This window comes from Hippopotamus amphibius, chromosome 4 (genome assembly GCF_030028045.1).
Source record: "Hippopotamus amphibius kiboko isolate mHipAmp2 chromosome 4, mHipAmp2.hap2, whole genome shotgun sequence".
Lineage (NCBI taxonomy): Eukaryota > Metazoa > Chordata > Mammalia > Artiodactyla > Hippopotamidae > Hippopotamus > Hippopotamus amphibius.
The window spans coordinates 179,686,748-179,704,215 of record NC_080189.1 but is presented as its reverse complement, the minus strand read 5'-3'; the positions used below and the strand labels follow the sequence as shown (position 1 = coordinate 179,704,215).

The 17,468-nt window shown below is 33.1% G+C and overlaps 1 protein-coding gene across 9 annotated transcripts in view; it reads right to left on the bottom strand.

Moving 5' to 3' along the window:
• Window positions 1–17,468, bottom strand: part of PAPOLA (poly(A) polymerase alpha) — a 57,481-nt gene that overhangs the window by 10,413 nt on the left and 29,600 nt on the right. For all 9 annotated transcript variants that reach the window (XM_057733540.1, XM_057733542.1, XM_057733538.1 and 6 more), the window contains 7 exons: window positions 17,323–17,407; window positions 12,738–12,791; window positions 12,079–12,198; window positions 10,290–10,399; window positions 6,185–6,306; window positions 2,232–2,374; window positions 113–213 (listed from right to left, as the gene is read on the bottom strand). In XM_057733540.1, the coding sequence (XP_057589523.1) occupies window positions 113–213; window positions 2,232–2,374; window positions 6,185–6,306; window positions 10,290–10,399; window positions 12,079–12,198; window positions 12,738–12,791; window positions 17,323–17,407 (735 nt within the window). The remainder of the gene's footprint in view (window positions 1–112; window positions 214–2,231; window positions 2,375–6,184; window positions 6,307–10,289; window positions 10,400–12,078; window positions 12,199–12,737; window positions 12,792–17,322; window positions 17,408–17,468) is intronic.

Below are 17,468 nucleotides of genomic sequence, written 5' to 3'. Positions count from 1 at the left end.
AAACCGTATTAAAAAACTGAATTCAAACTATTTAACTAACAAAGCCATCTTTCAAAATGAAGGCTAAAACTAAACATAATGTAAGTATTTTCAAATCTGTCCATCTCCTTACCCCCTGAGCTATCACTGGAATTTACGTGTGGCACAGAAACTTCAGTAGCCTGTATGTTGGTCACAGATGCTGCTGTTACAGCTGGAGCAGGACTGTTTCTGCTAAAAATGGGAAAATTAAGAAGTGAGAAAAGCAGAGATGTATAAAATAGAATTCCATAATAAAATTTAGTATGTGCAGAAGTTATTTTCTAAAGTAAATGATTCTTTAGTTTTACCTCTCTTACTTCATGTGATAAAATATAATCAACAATCAAAATCACAGAAACATTCTAAAGCAGTGCTGGCCAACAGAACTTTCTACAACTATGACCTATATCTACCCAATAAGGTAGCCACTATACAGATGTAGCTATTTTGCACTTGAAATACATCTAGTGGGAAACAGAATGTTTAATTTCATTTAATATTAATTAAATTTAAACCACCTCATGTGGCTTGTGACTAACATATTAGACAGAACAGCTAAAAAAATCTGTTCTTATTTGATTTGGGGTAATTGATTTAAATGATTTGGGGTATAAGAAAATAATATCAAAAGTTGTAAACAAGAAAACGATCTGAGAATTAGAAACAAGTTTCTGCATACAAAACCTAAGGGTTCATGAAACCCTAAAAGCCCACCCAGTGGTGAGATAAACAACAAAGGATCTCAAAACCCAATCCCTCCTGCAGTGTTCTGGATCCCACTCACTCCTGTCATCTCAGGAAATTCAAATCACCCTCCCTAACTCTCCTATATTTGACTTTTCTGTCTCAAATCCTATACATTAGCATTTAAATAATCTTATTTTTATTATCTCCTGAAAGAAAAAAGCAGAAAATCCTCTGTGGTTATTCACTCTCCTTCGACTACAGCTTACACTCTCCAACTGCTGAATGATGACCCATGACAAGGTGGACTTAGATTTTTGGTGCTTACATGACATTTGCAAAGCTCCACAAAGCTCTGGAGCTCACTGGTACAAGGAAGTAAATGAGGTCAAGAGAGTGGGTAATATCACACCCTCAAGGAGAATACAAAGAAAGCATAAAGGACTGAGGAGAGAGCCCTGAAAGGCACAAACATTTAATGATTAAACAGAAAAGAAGACCTGGTCAGAGAACAACCACAGATGCAGGAGAAAACCTAAAAGAGCAAAGTGGCTAGTACATAATAAATACTCAGTATTTGTTGAGCAAAGACACATCTATATTACATCATGTGCACAAACTCAAAAGTACAGAAAGGCTTTTATACAACTCCCACAATTCTTATTAAAATTTTTGCTTCTTCACTCAAAAAAATAGAAGATGAAACCATTAAAACTAAAAATCTGGAAGTTAATGCTGTACAAATGGAGAACTGTTTTAAAACTACAAGATTTAGGGGCCACGCTGATGCCTAAAGTCTTCAGGTTATGTATGACTGGCCTAAAAACACATCACACATTCAAAGTCCAAGAGAAGAAAACTAAATCCATCATCTACAGCACCTTGGCATTTTCTATTTCATACTAATCCAAAGATTCATTCCAACCTTCATCTTTGCCATTGGTTATCTGATTTTCAAAACTTTTTTCAAAAAATTAAAATATGCACTCAAAGAAGAGTTCATGGTTTAAGTATCAACTCATGAAACAAAGTGATCAGCATAACCGTCACAATTTAAAACATTAGCAGCACCCTCAGAATCTACAATAAACAGCTCCCTTCGAAAATACAGGAGTATATCCATTAAAAAATAAATCTTCAATGATACACTATAAAGATATATAGAAGTTAAACAAGGCTTTTCGTGTTCTCATTTTTGCCACCATAGCCATGTTTTTCTTTCAAAATAAAAATGTTTAGCTGTTTTAAATGTTCCTAAAAAGACACTTAATTCATCAAAAGAAATTTCCACTAAAACCAGCCCACATAAATCCCACCTTCTTTAGAAGATCCCTAATATTTTCATAGATATTTTCCCCCTGCTACATAGGTAATAAGTATCTCCAGGACAGAATGTGATCTTGTCCCTCTTGTCTGATTCTCCTTAGCACACCATACAAGTTCACCATAGACAGTAGATGTTTCAATACATGAAACTGGAGACGTTATTCAAACAGCCACTCCACCTCCTTTCCCCTTTTCCTTACCCCTGAGAGCTGCCAGAACTGTTCAATGGACTGGTCTTCATAGCACTGGTAGGTGAAGGCACAGACATGCTGTTATCACTGTCCATAGACAAGTCGAGGCTGCTGTCATTCAGAGGTGTCAATCTGACACCTTCAGTTGAATGCTACGATTAATAAAATATTTAATCAAATGTACCTTTATTTTATCCAGATCTTTGAAACATGAACATCTTTTACTCAACTGATAAAGAGATTTCTACTAAAAAAATAAGTTTATAAATAATCAGAAGTGTCAGGCTGACTACAAAAGGCAAAGATTTGGGACACATACTTTCTGACTTCTAAGGGTGCTAGACTTAACTACAGGTCTTCAGTGGGAGAAAAGAGAAGGAAATGCTACACTAAATATACACAGTGAATGTAAGATACACTGCAAATAAAAAAGCACTTTAATATGAAAATGCAAGTATCTTAAATCAGGGACTATAAATACATACACACACACACATATATATTAGAAAAAAGTCAATGGTTAAACATGACAGTAACAATGAGTATCTTTGGCTAGTGAGATTAGAAGTAATTTTTTGTTTATAGATTTCAAATTGTTTTACAATGAAGATAAAAATGTGTAATTTCTAAAAGAAGTTATCAAGTAGGTACAATTGAGTGCCACTCCTAGCTATTTGTATGAGCCTCTCTCAAAAGCAAGAGATTTTCAGTGTTCTATCTGCAACTTAGGATTTTAACATGGTACATTTAATAGTGTAAATTATCCTGCTAAAATAAAAAAAATAATTTTCTGAAAACTTAATGACCACATATAAATCCTAATGTTGGTCCTGCTTCTTAAAAATCAAAGCACTCACAGTTACTTACTACAGGAAAAAACAAAAGCTAAAAAACTATAAATGGTGCTATGAGATAAAAGTTGATTTCTAAATTGACTTAAAGTTTCCATTCTTGCAATCAATGCTATTATAACATCAAATTGATTTCTTCAGCTTTTTTTTTTAAGAACACTTTTAGTTTCAGTGTTCACTTACCTAGAGAAACATTTTAATAGAAATAATTTGCTTTATTAACAAAAACCTATACCCTGTGTGTTTCTGTGCGCGCGTGTGTGTGTGCGCGCTTGCGTGGGCACGCATCACGCCCCACACACCAATTCCCCAAATGACAAGATAATCTAATCCTTGAGTTAGCACTACAGAGACACCACCTGTGTACATAAATCAATATTGCACAAATGGGAAGATGAGATTTGGGAGAAGGGAGAGGAAGAAAGCAATGCCTTTTGCCTATGAAGTCAGTTATAAAACCAATTTTCTTAATATTTTAAAATAAGGATGTTTCCTATGCAAAAATGCTACAAATCTCACTCTCTACCAGACAAGAATTTGTTCAATAAGCAAATTATACTCAATTCCACACAGTTACCTGCCTGACCAGGTGATCAAAAAATAATCTCTGAAGTAACAGGCTACTATTGGAGATGATCTGTGAATATGAAGGTTTTAACTGCTATGCTTTTGCCTCTGTGTCTATATCAAATTTGGCACAAGAGACTTCAATGCCAAGAAATCATATTCTATCAAAACTTTCTAATAAAAGACAAAGACAGAACATATTACAGAGAGAAATAAACACACATTCTTTGCATGAAGACCTAGATCCACTTCACATCTCATAGTACATGACCCTAGGCAAGTTTTTCAACCTACAGGTTGCTGTAACATTAAATACAGAATATACATTTCCTATATTGGTACAGCGCTTTGCCAACAGCAGTTAATAACAAGAAGCCATTAATAAGAGTCCAAAGAAAAGATCCATGGATCTAGATTCCTAGACACTTCTTTTCTTGTAAAAACAAGAAAGTGCTATTTTACTAGTGGAAGCTTGGAAATAATCTAAATGCTGTCCAGTAGAGGACAGATGTAGTCATACTGTAGCCATACAAAGAAATACTAAGCAGCTGCTTAGTATTTGTAATATATTGGATAAATGGTCACAATAGCCATAAGCACCCAAAAAAGCAGGTCACAAAGTGCTAGCTATCATTAAAAGCCTCTAAAAAAACGCAGACTGTCTTTGGTTACATATTTGCACTGAATATTCTGTGCAGAAATAAACTAAAATGTTAAGAGTAGCAATTACTGGGTGGTGAGAATATAGTTAAACTCTATTTGATACAGACAATTTTTGGACTAATCAATAAATTTCTGATCACTAATGACACTTTTTATAATCCAGAAGATTTTATCTAGATAAATACTAGCTTAATAGAATAAAAATTAAATTTACTTGAACTATACACTAGTTGTTCCAAACACCAATACTAACATGTAAACAGGAGTTTTAAAAGGCAATCTGAATCAAAGGTTCAGGAAAACCTAATTACTTCATTTATTAAATATTTCTATTTCACTAAAATGGCTAAATATTAAAGAACATAATCTAATTATGCAGTCACTCCTAAAAACACAAAATGTTTATATATTTTTGTATGAAGTAAATACACAAATAAGTACAGTTGTTTAAACCCATTAATAATGTAATACCAAGGGACAATCAAAAATAAATATTTGACTTGATATTTTATTTTAAAAATAAAATTACTTAATAAAGTTTATGTTAAATTTACTTTGTGACCAAAAAAACTGCTTAATAAAAGTGTCACATTTCTGTCACTTTCTAGGTTATCTGATAACTCATGAACCGTCAGCTTGAGAAGAAAATAAGTTAATCTGTATAAAGACTAAGGTAATGTTATTTTAAAAAATGAAATATGCTTTCAAAAATTGCATTTTACACATTTAAAAACAAAAAATAAGCACCTACACCCCACACTATGAAGAATGGTGATGGTGATAATAACAAAAACAAACCTGAGCATCTGGCATGTGCCAGACCCTGGTCTAAACTGATGCTTACAGGTACTGGGCTCATTTTATCCCCACAAAATACATAATGATGTAGGCAAAATTATTATCGTGATTTTAAGGCAAATCAAGAACATATTTGTAATACAGCTTGCCCAAGTCTCACAGCTAGGAGGCAATGGAACCTTAACTTGAACCAGCTAGTCTACTGCAAAATCTTTGCCCTTGATTTAGATGCTTTTGTATCATAATATAGTCTACGTTTGAAGAAACAAATCATTATGAATTTGTAGTAGCTTCATTCCTCTCTTCCCAATCCCAGCCCCAGATAATGAACCATCATCCAGAATGCAGCAGTTCTCATTCTAACACATACTTCATATTGTAAACTTTGTATAAAAGTATCAAATGACATATATTCTAACCCAACACAGTAACATGTGTATCTCTAGCTCATGTATTTTCATTGCTGTTAACTATTCCATTTTAAGAATAAGCCACTTTTGAAACCACTTAAAAATGTAATTGTTCTTTCTGTACAAAATTTTTAATATGTACACTATAATGAAAAAATTGGCTAATAAGTTATTCAGCAGGAAGCATCAACACCAGGACAACATACTACAAAACAGTAAATTTGGTTACCACTGTCAGTGATTTTATACCCTATAACTTTTAATTTTTAAATAATATACATGTCTAATTCTTAAGAAAATAAAATCATTTTCATTTAAAAAGTCACATAACTTGATCCACATATTATGTAATTTCTTACTTTTTAAAGTAAAGGAAATTACATACTAATGTGGGACAGTAAATGGATACCAATAAGAGATTTCAAAAAAAGAATATATGTAAAATAAGGATACAAAGCATCGCTGCTAATGTGAAGTCTGAAGGAAGTGCGTGCAAGAAACCAGATTAGGAGCAAGGTTTCACATAATGAATTTCTCCATGTAATAGATTTTTAAAACCTGTGATCTATTTCAAATATGACTTACTAATTCAGCCTAAATTCTGAAATACTGATAGGCTGGATACATAAAACATTATGTTAGTAATACTTTTGTAAGTACTTTCTAAATTTACCTTTTTCTTTTTCTGAAGCACATGATTAGGTAGTAGTTGATGGAGCTGCTTTCTTTTTACATGCATTGCAGCAATTTTCATGTCCACTTCAAACATCTTGCTGTTTATTGCTTGCCTATAAACTATACAATTAGGAAATTGTTACAAGAAATAGAAACATTTTCATAAAGGCAGTTAAAACTCACTCAGGAGAAGCTATTCTAAAGTAGGGATCTGTTTTCCACCAATATTGCCTATCTTTAAAATTATCTGGTTAAAACCTCTCTCTAATCTGACATAATTTATTGCCTGAGCAAACTCTAGTAAGTGCCTTTTACCACATGGCACACATAATGAATAAAAACAGAGTATGTTAATTCTTTCAGCATAATAACTCAATAAAAGTTAATTAACTCCTTAAGAAATGGCAGAATTGGAGAAAATGGGTTTCTTAAATTCATACTTATTCATGCTACCAGTACAATTTAAAATTCTAGCCCAAATATGTAACAACTGCAGCAAAACAACAAAATGGAAAATTTCATTCACTGAGTCATAGAACAAACATTTACTGGGCACCTATACTGTATCACATGTTCTAGACATGAGGGACATAGTGAGAAATAAGAGACCAAAAGAGCTTCAGAGTCCACATTCTAGTGGAAAAATGCGACAAACAGAAAAAAAGGTAAAATAATATTTTATATCAGATTGGTGGTAAGTGCTATGGAAAAAAAACTGAATAGGGAAGAAGGCAGGAAGCTGAGCCTGGAAACAGAGAGTATATTTGAGTGGAGACTCAAATGAAAGTGAGTAAATAAACTGAGAGTACCCGGTGGAATCTATTCTAGGAAGAGCAAACATCAAGGACAAAAGGTCCTGAGCATGCCTGGGATGTCTGAGGTAAAACAACAAGGCCATGGGGAGAAGGGAAAGCAGAAGATCCACAATCCCTTATCTGCAAGTCTAAAATTCCAAAAGCTCCCCAAATAGAAGTGTTTCCTAAGATTGGCACCAAACCTCATCTGGCAACAAACCCTGATCTGAACTATTTGTAGCTATTTAATCTCTCTACCTACACTTTATGTAAATATCGTACAGAAATGTTACTGCCTTTGACTACCAAATGTTGTTCCAGACCCCACTGGGAATATTATTTACTAACTTTATTAACTTACTGGCCTCAAGACACATGGATAAAGGATTCTGAACTTATTATAATAAGTTTTATACATATATTTATTATCAATATAAGAAATGAGGTTGGAGACATAATGAGAAGACTAGATCACATAAAGGCTTGCAAACCACCTTAAGGATCTGCACTGATTCAGAGTGAGATGGGTATCTATTATAGGTTTTAAGCAGGTGAGATGATTTGGCTTAATATCATTTTTGATGCTGACTGAGAAGAGCTGAAGGTGGGCAAGGGCAGAACAAGAAAACTACGGAAATGGCAGTAATCCAAAAAACCAGTGTTAAGTGGCTTGGACTAGGGGTAATAGCAGTAGAAACAACAATTAGTAGCAGGAATTTCAACATACTCTGAAAGTAGGGACAAGAGGATTTTTTAATAGATAAATATCAAGTATGGGAAAACAGGATTCAAAGAAGACTGCAAGATTTCTAGCTTGAGCAACTACAAGGACAGGGCTGCCAATGCCTGAGATCAAAAAGATTTGAAGAGAAGCTAGAGGAGACTGTGGGTAAGAATTTGAGTTTTCAGCAAGCTAAATTTATTAGAAAATCCCACAAAGTATTCCATTAAAATGTTTTGAAATACAGGACAACCAAATATTTCCTTCCCCAAATACCCGTAAGCTGCTTTAAAATCTTGATGTTGACAGTTCAGTTCTCCGGGTTTTCTCGGATGCTCTGACGTGGGCCCCAGGTGGATGGCTAGCTAGTTTAGGAGACCAGGTGGGAAGTGCGGCAGGATTTGAGTTTATATACCCGGAAGCGTGAGAGTGAAATTAGAAACTTGAAAACAAGGAAAACCTAGCCTTCCTCCCTATCACAGTATTTTGTTTAACCTGTGCCCTTTTCTCTCTCCAGTTGCCTCCCTTTTCCTTTTTAAGCAAACTGTCTACATCAAGGTTACAGGTTTCTTCTCCACAGCTTCTGTCTTAGCCAGATTCTCGTATTGTCCACTCCTTGATTGATTTATTCTTTCAAAAACAGAAGGCATGCTATGCGCCAGACTTCTAGGATCTGAGAGTCACTAATAAAAAGAGAAAAACCACTGCCTTTGTTGAACTTACGTTCTAATGAATGAATTCAGATAATATACTAAGTAAACTTATAATAAGTACACTGTTAGAAGATAAGTGTTTAGGTAAAAAAAAGGTGGGGGTTGAAAAAAATTGTTTTTAATGTTGAGCAAAGACTTGAAGGAGGGCAGGATACGTCCTGCACAGTCACCTGCCTTACAAAGGTCTTGCACTCTCCTGTTTGATCACCCTTCCCCCATAAAAGCAGCCCCAAACCCTGATTCAGCAGCAGAATTACCCCGGGGGCTTTTCGAAGATGTTCCTGGGCTCCACCCAGACATAATGGGTTGGAATTTCTGAAGGTGGGGTCTTGGTATCTCATAAGAAAGCTCCCTGGATATGCCTGACAATCACCTCAGTTTAGAAACCACTGACCTACATGTTAAAATTCAAATAGTTTCAATAGATAACTAATAAAAAAAATTGTAAAAAAAAAAAAAAATCTTGATGTTTCATTAGTATAATCTTTGATAAGCAGTTCAACTAGCTATAATGTACAAAACAAATTTTCTAGTCCAAATATCTCTACCTGATTTGTTAGTTCATAAATAGTTTAAGCTGACATCAGAATTTTTACTTTGGAAAAAACCACTTCTCGTGTTCAGCAAGTGGAGTTTTTCACACTCCAAATCACATCCTAAAAAATCCGTATAAGTGCTTTTGTTGTCATATGATTAAGGGCTACTACTTGATAGGAACACTAAATATCCTTCAATGTGGAGAGTTCTTCACAATGCACTGTATCATGTCCTACTTACATTCCTAAAGATGAAAAACCTACTTATCAATTATTTGAACTAAGAACTCAACTCAATTTTACATAAAAACAAAGTATTTTTAATCTGAATTTTTCTAGGAATGTAATTACCATGTACATCAAGAGATCACTTTTCATTTTATTTGAAACTTTAATTTTTATCATGTCATCAATGGCAATGCTGCTGATGGTCTCTGAATCATAACAGATAACACCTGTATCATAGGAATTCAGATACCACACTGCTGGTGATTCTACATATAAATGCAAGTACCTACTTAAGTCACTGTACCTGAGCACTTTACATTTAGTGTACGGTACTGACATTTAAAAAAAATTACCAATTTTTGTCTCTCCTTCTCCAAGGAGGTGAAAAACTTTTACTGTTACATCTAAATGTCCTTAGGGGAAGACTTCTTATTGTGGACAGGTGAGAATGACACACTAAAAATTTTCTTAAATGGGAGGAAAAGGAGAGATATATGAAAGAAGAAAAGAATCAGTCTCTAAAGAAGATGCACATTCATCATTGTGCCTAAGTACATTCACCATTCCCTTGAAATTTTGTGCATCTACATAGTCTTAGCTTCTATAAACTACATCCACCAACTAGTCTTTAGTTAAACCATACTACCTCATATCTCAGGGTACAGGAAATCTGAAATGTAACTCTAATCATCGTATCCCCACCTACGAATTAACATTTGAATCTATAACTGACTTAGAGGATAAATTTCCTCACGTCACCAAAAGTCTAAATTTCTAAGGTTCAAGATTATTAAGGCAATCAGACACAGACTCAAGTCTTTTAAGACAATCAAATATTTAGGTTGTTTCTAACTTCGTAAGTAATCGTGGGCAAATTAAATTTAAAGTGGTTCAACCATTTAACTTTTGGTCTACTACAAGAGAAAAAAATCATTTATACATTAGACATTACTAAAACTAATAACTAATCCAAAAATATTAAGGCTATTTTGATGATCACTGTAAAATATTCCCAAGTAATTTTAACAGTTATTGCAAATTCTACTATGGCATACGTGAAGACAAATTCAAATATGCAAGTACAATGTTTTGATTATCCAGTAGGATATACCTGTATCTGTGAAAGACTGAATATCATAGGTGAGATCAACACTGAGATTTTCAGAGTTTTCTGTTTTTTTAAACACTAACCCAATCACCCACATCGTGCGAAATTCTTCCCTGTAAAATAAGAAGAGTATTACTATAGTTTATCAGGATTTCATGAAAATAGTTATCAATATGGTTGACAACCTGAGGTATATGGAAAAACTCAGAATACAAATATATAAGCAAACTAAGTTCTAAACAAAACTCAAATTCCTCCTCCACACCTGTCCTCTATATTTCTACTGCTATATAAAAACTGGCGTCCTAGACAGACACATTTGTCATTATCTATGCACTGACAGCCAATGTTCTTAATGATGATCCTAAGTACCCAAGGCACTGTAAACAAAGAAAAATTATGTTCATACTAATGAATGACCTGTTTTAGAAAAATTTGAAACAAAGAAAAATAGTCTCGATATGAAAATTTAACTAGACGTTAACGTATACTCCCTAAACTTTTAAACTCAACTGAAAAGGCTGCATGAACAGAAATCTGTCCACAGTATAACAATAAGAATGATGGGTGATTCAGCTACTTTTGAACATTTAATGATGTATCTACTGAATGGATCAGTCTTTTAATAATTAAGATTGAAGCAACTAAAAAAAGTTTATAAAAGCTCAACTGACAACTCTTTTACTTGAGTGCAAAAGGAAATAATCTGTAGAAACAAGAGTAACAGTGATTCTGCTACAGCACAATCATAAATGACCCATTCACTAATATTTTTCAATCTTCAATTCTTTAATGCTGCTATATTTTTTTTGAAAAAGCTCACTATTAAAACTCCCCTCACCCTCCAAATACAACAAACTGGTTATAGGCAAAGTAGAATTTCATATAGGTAATAACAGCAACAATCAAACCAGAAATTGACCTATAAAAAGTCCTTAGAAAAATAAAGTGAGGCAGCTTTTAATAACAGATCTTCTCAATGTTCCAGAACCTATCACAAATCAAATTTCTGCAAGATCATATCAAAGCATTTTTTTCCATTTAACACTTAAAACTATTTTTTTGTAGCAAACGAAATCTCTATGGCTAAGCTCACAAGTTATGCTACTTACTTATATATTGTTTCTCTCATTTATAAAAGACTAGACAGAATAATAATACATCAATTTCGAAAAACAAGATTATTCCTATATGTATGGCTTCAATAAGGATGAGATATTAACCTCACTTAGAGTAGATTAATTCATCCAAAGAACATTTAGTAATTTTTATGAATAATTTACTCAGACAGCTTTTAAAGTCATTCATGACACAAAAGTTTGCCTCTCTTGTAATCTACAGATGAATATACCTAAGTAATTTAAGCAAACGTAACTTATTTTTATTAGAGATGGCATAAAGTCAAAAGCATGTTCTTTTTTAAAAAATTAAGATAAAAAGCAAAGACTGATGTTTGATATAGCAGCTATTCTGAAAATCACTTTACAAAAAAAGAGAAGGTACATTAAGAAATGCTAAAGTGCAGCTCTACAGAATCTGAACTCAAATTAGTTAACAGGCACTGCATCATGACAACTTACTTTAGGGGTAATTTTTCACTTAAAAAAAAAAAAAAAAGCAGTGCTTCTCTTCAGTCTTTCCAACCAGGAAACGCTAAACCATAAATCTCAAACTGGTCTGACCCATATGTAATCAATAGTGACTCGAGTTATTAAAAATTGCCTATAAAACTTCCGTGTGCAAAAGCGGAAAAGGGGATAGGGAAACTGGATTACATTAGAGGACTGCTTACTTGTCAGGATTTTCTTTGGGTGCTGGAAATGACTGGGGATTCACATGAGCCAGTGTAATAAATTCATTCTTCTCCAAACTTCCAACCAAGATTCGGATTTTTGATTCCACCAAGCCCACCCTGAACAAATGTCACTCATTATTAATGAAAATTCTGGTTAATTTAAAAAACAAAATAAAATGCACAAAATCAAGTATGTTTGTGTAAAGCTGTAATATGAAGACCATAACTTAAACACACACGAGGGCAGTTCAACTGTCTAAACTCCCATTGATAAAAACTGAAGCCTTATGTTCTACCCCCAAAATGATAAAGTGAAAACCGCAGGGAGAAGAGAATCAAGCCACATTTCAAACCAAGAAGGTTACAAAAGACAGCCCCACAAATAAAGGAAAAAAAAAATCAGTAAACTAAAACAAAACACTTTAAATATACAGGTAAGAAATAATACGTGATCTCTGTAAGGCAAACAAAAAAAGCTGTATACGTATCTCCAAATTCCTATATTTTCATTACAAGTAGGAAAGCTCCATTTACGAAAAAAACCAAACGATGTTTTAAGGACTTCCACCTCCTACTGTGTTCTGTGGCTATCTGATTCATTCTGAAGTTTTGTTTTTGTTGTTGTTGTTTTTTGTAAAATCTAATCTCATACTCACCATTCCAGGCGTTGTTTTTCAGTTGGTGCACTTGCTAGAAGTACAATATAATGCCTTTGAAGATAAAGACAACATGCTATTTATTTCATTTAAGTGCTCTGTGCTGGATATTAATACCATAATGTAATAAGCTTCGTGACAGTTATAGATCAATTTAGCAAGCGAGAACTGCAATCTCAGTTTGGACATAAAATCAAAAACGCTAAATTCCACAAGTTTCTAAACTAATGGAAAGTTTAATTTTTCTGAAAAAGACAGTTATTTTATGAATAATTACCCAAAAAACAACTTAATTCAAAAACGTTGACTAAACAACTGATAATTTGGTTCAATGATTCTGGTGGATTGCTTTATCTACAGAATTACCTCACTAAAATGTAAACTATTAAAGCAAAATTGCTTTGATGGAAATAAAGCACCAAGGCTTCAGCCACAAAAACAGATCACTAAATATATATACATACATCAGTAACTTCAAAAATAGTATCAAATACATTATGCTTTTAAATTCAAATTAAAAAGTAGCAAAAATTAACCTGAATACTTAAGTTAGGCCTCATGATTTTTTTCAAACAACAGTATGAATGTCTATAACAAAGAAGCAGACATTATTAATGTGAGAGCAACAAAGCAATGTGACTTCTATGCAGAATCCATTCAAACTAGAGCAAAAGCAAGTTTTCATTTCAGAAAACACCATTATGACTATTTTAAATCTTTTTAAAACAATTTACAACTAAAGTATAATTTCCATAAGACTAAAAAAAAAAAGTTCAATCTAATTGTTTTCTACAAAATCCATTTTAGAGGTGATAGAAGTCAAACTTCTCACCAGAAACTTTACCTCAAAAAACAGACATCATTATCTAATCCAGATACTAGTTTGAAAAGTCAGAACATCACCAAAGATTTTAAATTAACTTCAAGTATTTGTAAATTTTAAGGTAACAGAGGTAATATACACAAATATGAAAACACGTAGACAGAAAAGTAAATATGCAGTCCAAATCCATACAGACCAATACTTCCTTTCCTTTACCAGTTTAATTTGTTCACCATTTAGAGCAAACCAAATATACAGAACAAACACAAAGAGCCCAAATAAATAGAAGTCAATATGTCACATAAAAGCACTAAAAGCTCATGCGTTTTACATATACAGAAAACCCTCTTGGGGCCCCAAATGCTCTTAAAAATCAAACAAAATCCTAATAACCTCAGTAACCTGATTTCCAGTTCCCCGGGAGTTTGAAAATGGACAACATATTTAAAAGGGGGAGGGGGAGGGCGGGCAAGGGGATGGAGAAAAAACTGACTAAAGAACAACAACTTATAACAGGATAAGACAAAGTATAAAAAGGCATGCACACAAAAACTCAAAAAGAGCAAAATTGTCTGGGTTCACCTAATATAAGGACAAAACTCAAGCCTAAATAACTCTTTGACCACACTATTGAAATGGATACTCTTAATGACCATCTGAGTTTTGAACAAAAGCTTAAGTCCATTTGTACATAATCTTGTTGGCAATTCAAAGTTTAAAGTTTTAAAGCTTAAAGAGTTCAACTTTGGTCCTTAATGAAATCCAGTGGAAAAGCAGGGAGTGGGGGAGGGGGGATCTACTCTGCACATCGTTTATGATACAAGCATCTGTTTAAACATAGCTCAAAGTATTAAACAACTAACAAGTATGTATGCTGAAGTCAAATGTCCTTTACTCAGCCACATGTAAGCAAATGTGAAATGGGAGATACAAAACACAGTAATTATGTTTAATAGAAATAACCTGCCATTAATTCTTAAGTTACCTATCAGAGCACAGAGAAAAGTAGAAATAAATCTAAATTTAGACTATTTATTTTGTTGCTGATCCAAAAAATACCATCCCCTATTTCACAGTGCCACTATCATGCTTCAGGTGCTCAAATGACTCCATAAGACACTTTGAAGCCAATGCAATGATTAACTTTTCCCCAAATTTAAAGATTATCAGTTTCCAATAAGAAAACTTAACTATAAAAATGTACCACAAATGAATTAAAACCTCTTTAAAAACTTCCAGAAACAATTTAATTGCTATTATTACCTCACAACTATTTACTCCAAAAAAGCACTTTGTAAGTAGGTTTCCTGGCCATTTCATCACATTAATATTTTCCCTGGGTAGGTAACAGCTCAGATGTGTGCAGTGAAAATCTAATTATCTTAGATAAAAATCCCTGTAAGTCCATCTTTAAGTAACTCAGGTCCAAGAATTATAGTTCACTATTTTTAAAGTCTTTAAAACATTTTGAGACTAAATTATTCTATATATACATACTCCTTGAAATTATAAATTATTACTCTTATTCCTGAGAACATTTGGCTTTTTTCCCTAATACCTTTGCTTCCTTGTTTCCTAAAGAAATGGAACATCTGAAATAAATATTCACATTTCCTATGTCAATAATGATTTATTTTACTCCTGGTTACTGTAAGCTTGAATATCTTAAAGGTAAAACATGAAAAATATTTTCTTAGAACTATAAAATTTCGCAAGAAACAGTGATATCTTCTGAAAGATGGTCTGCTTTCTAAGACAACTGACATTTCCTTCATGGTTTCTTCCCATCCAAGAAAGGCAGGCAGGTATACTACATATGACTTAAAATCCAATACATAACAAACAATACTTTCAGCATATACTTGAAATAAGCTTAAATAACTTTGACTCAAGGCAAACCTAAGGATTTCAATTCAGTTGTACAGCTAGCCTTTGGGGTAATTCATATATTTAAAAAGATTTCAAATCTGGGAATAACTCAGTCTAATGATAGCAATCACTAATTCTTTAAAAGGAAAATTTTTTGAAAAAAGTTAAAAACCTAAGTAGAATTTGGTGTGGGCAAAACTCGCTCGTTGTTGTCATGAATTCTTTTTCCCAGGACTCACAGCTTACATTCAAATTTTCCTGATATAATTTCCTCTATTTGTTGCTAATCCTCATATCTAATTACGTTTAAAGTCGTTTTTAACAATTTAAGATAATTTGTTTCAAGAGAATTCAGTAAAGGCAGTAATCTATAAATCTTGTAATCAGTCAACTGAAGACCTTATATGTACTATTTGGCATAGATTGAAGGATGGCCTAAAAGTTTAAAAGGAAAGATTGAGCAAGCTTAAAAAAGAAAAAAACCTTCTAGTTCTACTAATACAAATTTATTCAAATAGATGACTTTATGGAGGTCTGTTCAATTTCAACACTCATCTTTCTTAAAGTGAAAGAAACCACTTAAGTAGGTACTTAGAAGAATTTCTTTCTACCCACCTCTTACTTCTACAAGAAAATGAGACAGGAAAAAGAACCAATCTAGCTTCACCTTGGGTTCTCAGGGATTAAGAGATGCTGACACTTTTCTACAAGACCAACTTCTTTATTCTCCTTACAAGTAATCGTGCACTCTTTCACGCTGTAGTTTTTAAAGTATCAGAATATATGTTTATTAGTTTAAATGTTCAAAGGTACTTCCTCAACAGTGGTTAAAATAAAAAAAAACAATGGAAAGTTATCTGCCAAATGGAAAAGCACAACTTACGGGAAATAAGTAATAAACAAGAACATTCAATGTTATGCTATTTAAATTTTTACTGACAATGCAGTGCTCCCAGAACACAACAATTAAGCTGGCTCCATTATTGCTTTTTCATGCAAAAGATACAGAAACAAAACACAGAGACATCATGAAGGTCATCATTCTTGTTTTTAATTGGGGAAATAGCATAAAGCAATCTTGCTTAGATTATTACAAAACACAATCCAACACAAGATCAAATGGTCAGGAAAATTTCAAGCATTAAAGAAAAAAATTTTTTAAGTGGGACTTTGGCAAGTTTTCAGCTCAGGGCAAATAAAAGTGCAAGTCCATTTTTTTTAAAAAGTAAGATTTATTATAACTTACAGTTTTCATCAAAACCAACACAATCAGGCTATTAACCTGCACTACGGTATTAAACCATTATATTAAAACCATTAGTAAAAAATATTACACCCACTGAGATTCCATGAAAATTATGTGTAGAAATATTTGAAGGGGCTATATTAACATTAGGGGGAAATGGTAGGCCAATCATGTGCTACAACTACTGAAAACATTTTACTGACTACATATATTGACATTTTATTAGCTGTGCCTATGTTATAGAGAATCTTAATGACAAATAAGTTTCCAGGACTGCCTGAAAACACTTAGTTACTTAATAGAGAATATTACCTACAGATTGTAACAGTTCACTCCTTTGCCAAGGTATACAGATTTAAGAGTTTTGGTCATGACTAACAAGCCTTCAGAATTGATGTTGCTACAAGTGTAGAAGTTTGGTTACATCAAGCAGCAAAACCATAGGGCCTACACTTTACCTTGACAAAGAAACAATAGGGGGTTTACTAAAAACAGTATGCCCTTTGTGACAGGAAGAAAACTTGTGTAGAAGATATTTAAAGGAAAATTCAAAACTACATTAGTCTAGCAAGAAGAGATGTCACGTATGCTACTATTAAACCATTACTTAAGAGAGCAACATGTCCGACATGCCTTAAAATACATACTTGTACTTTTGAAAGAAGTTTGGAGCTTCAAAAAGTTTGGACCACTCTGCCTTACTCAGCAAAATTTCATCTGTGATAGCAAGACCTAAATTAAAAACATATTAAAATGTTTGCATGCTTCAGTCTAAGAATCTAGAATTTTAAAG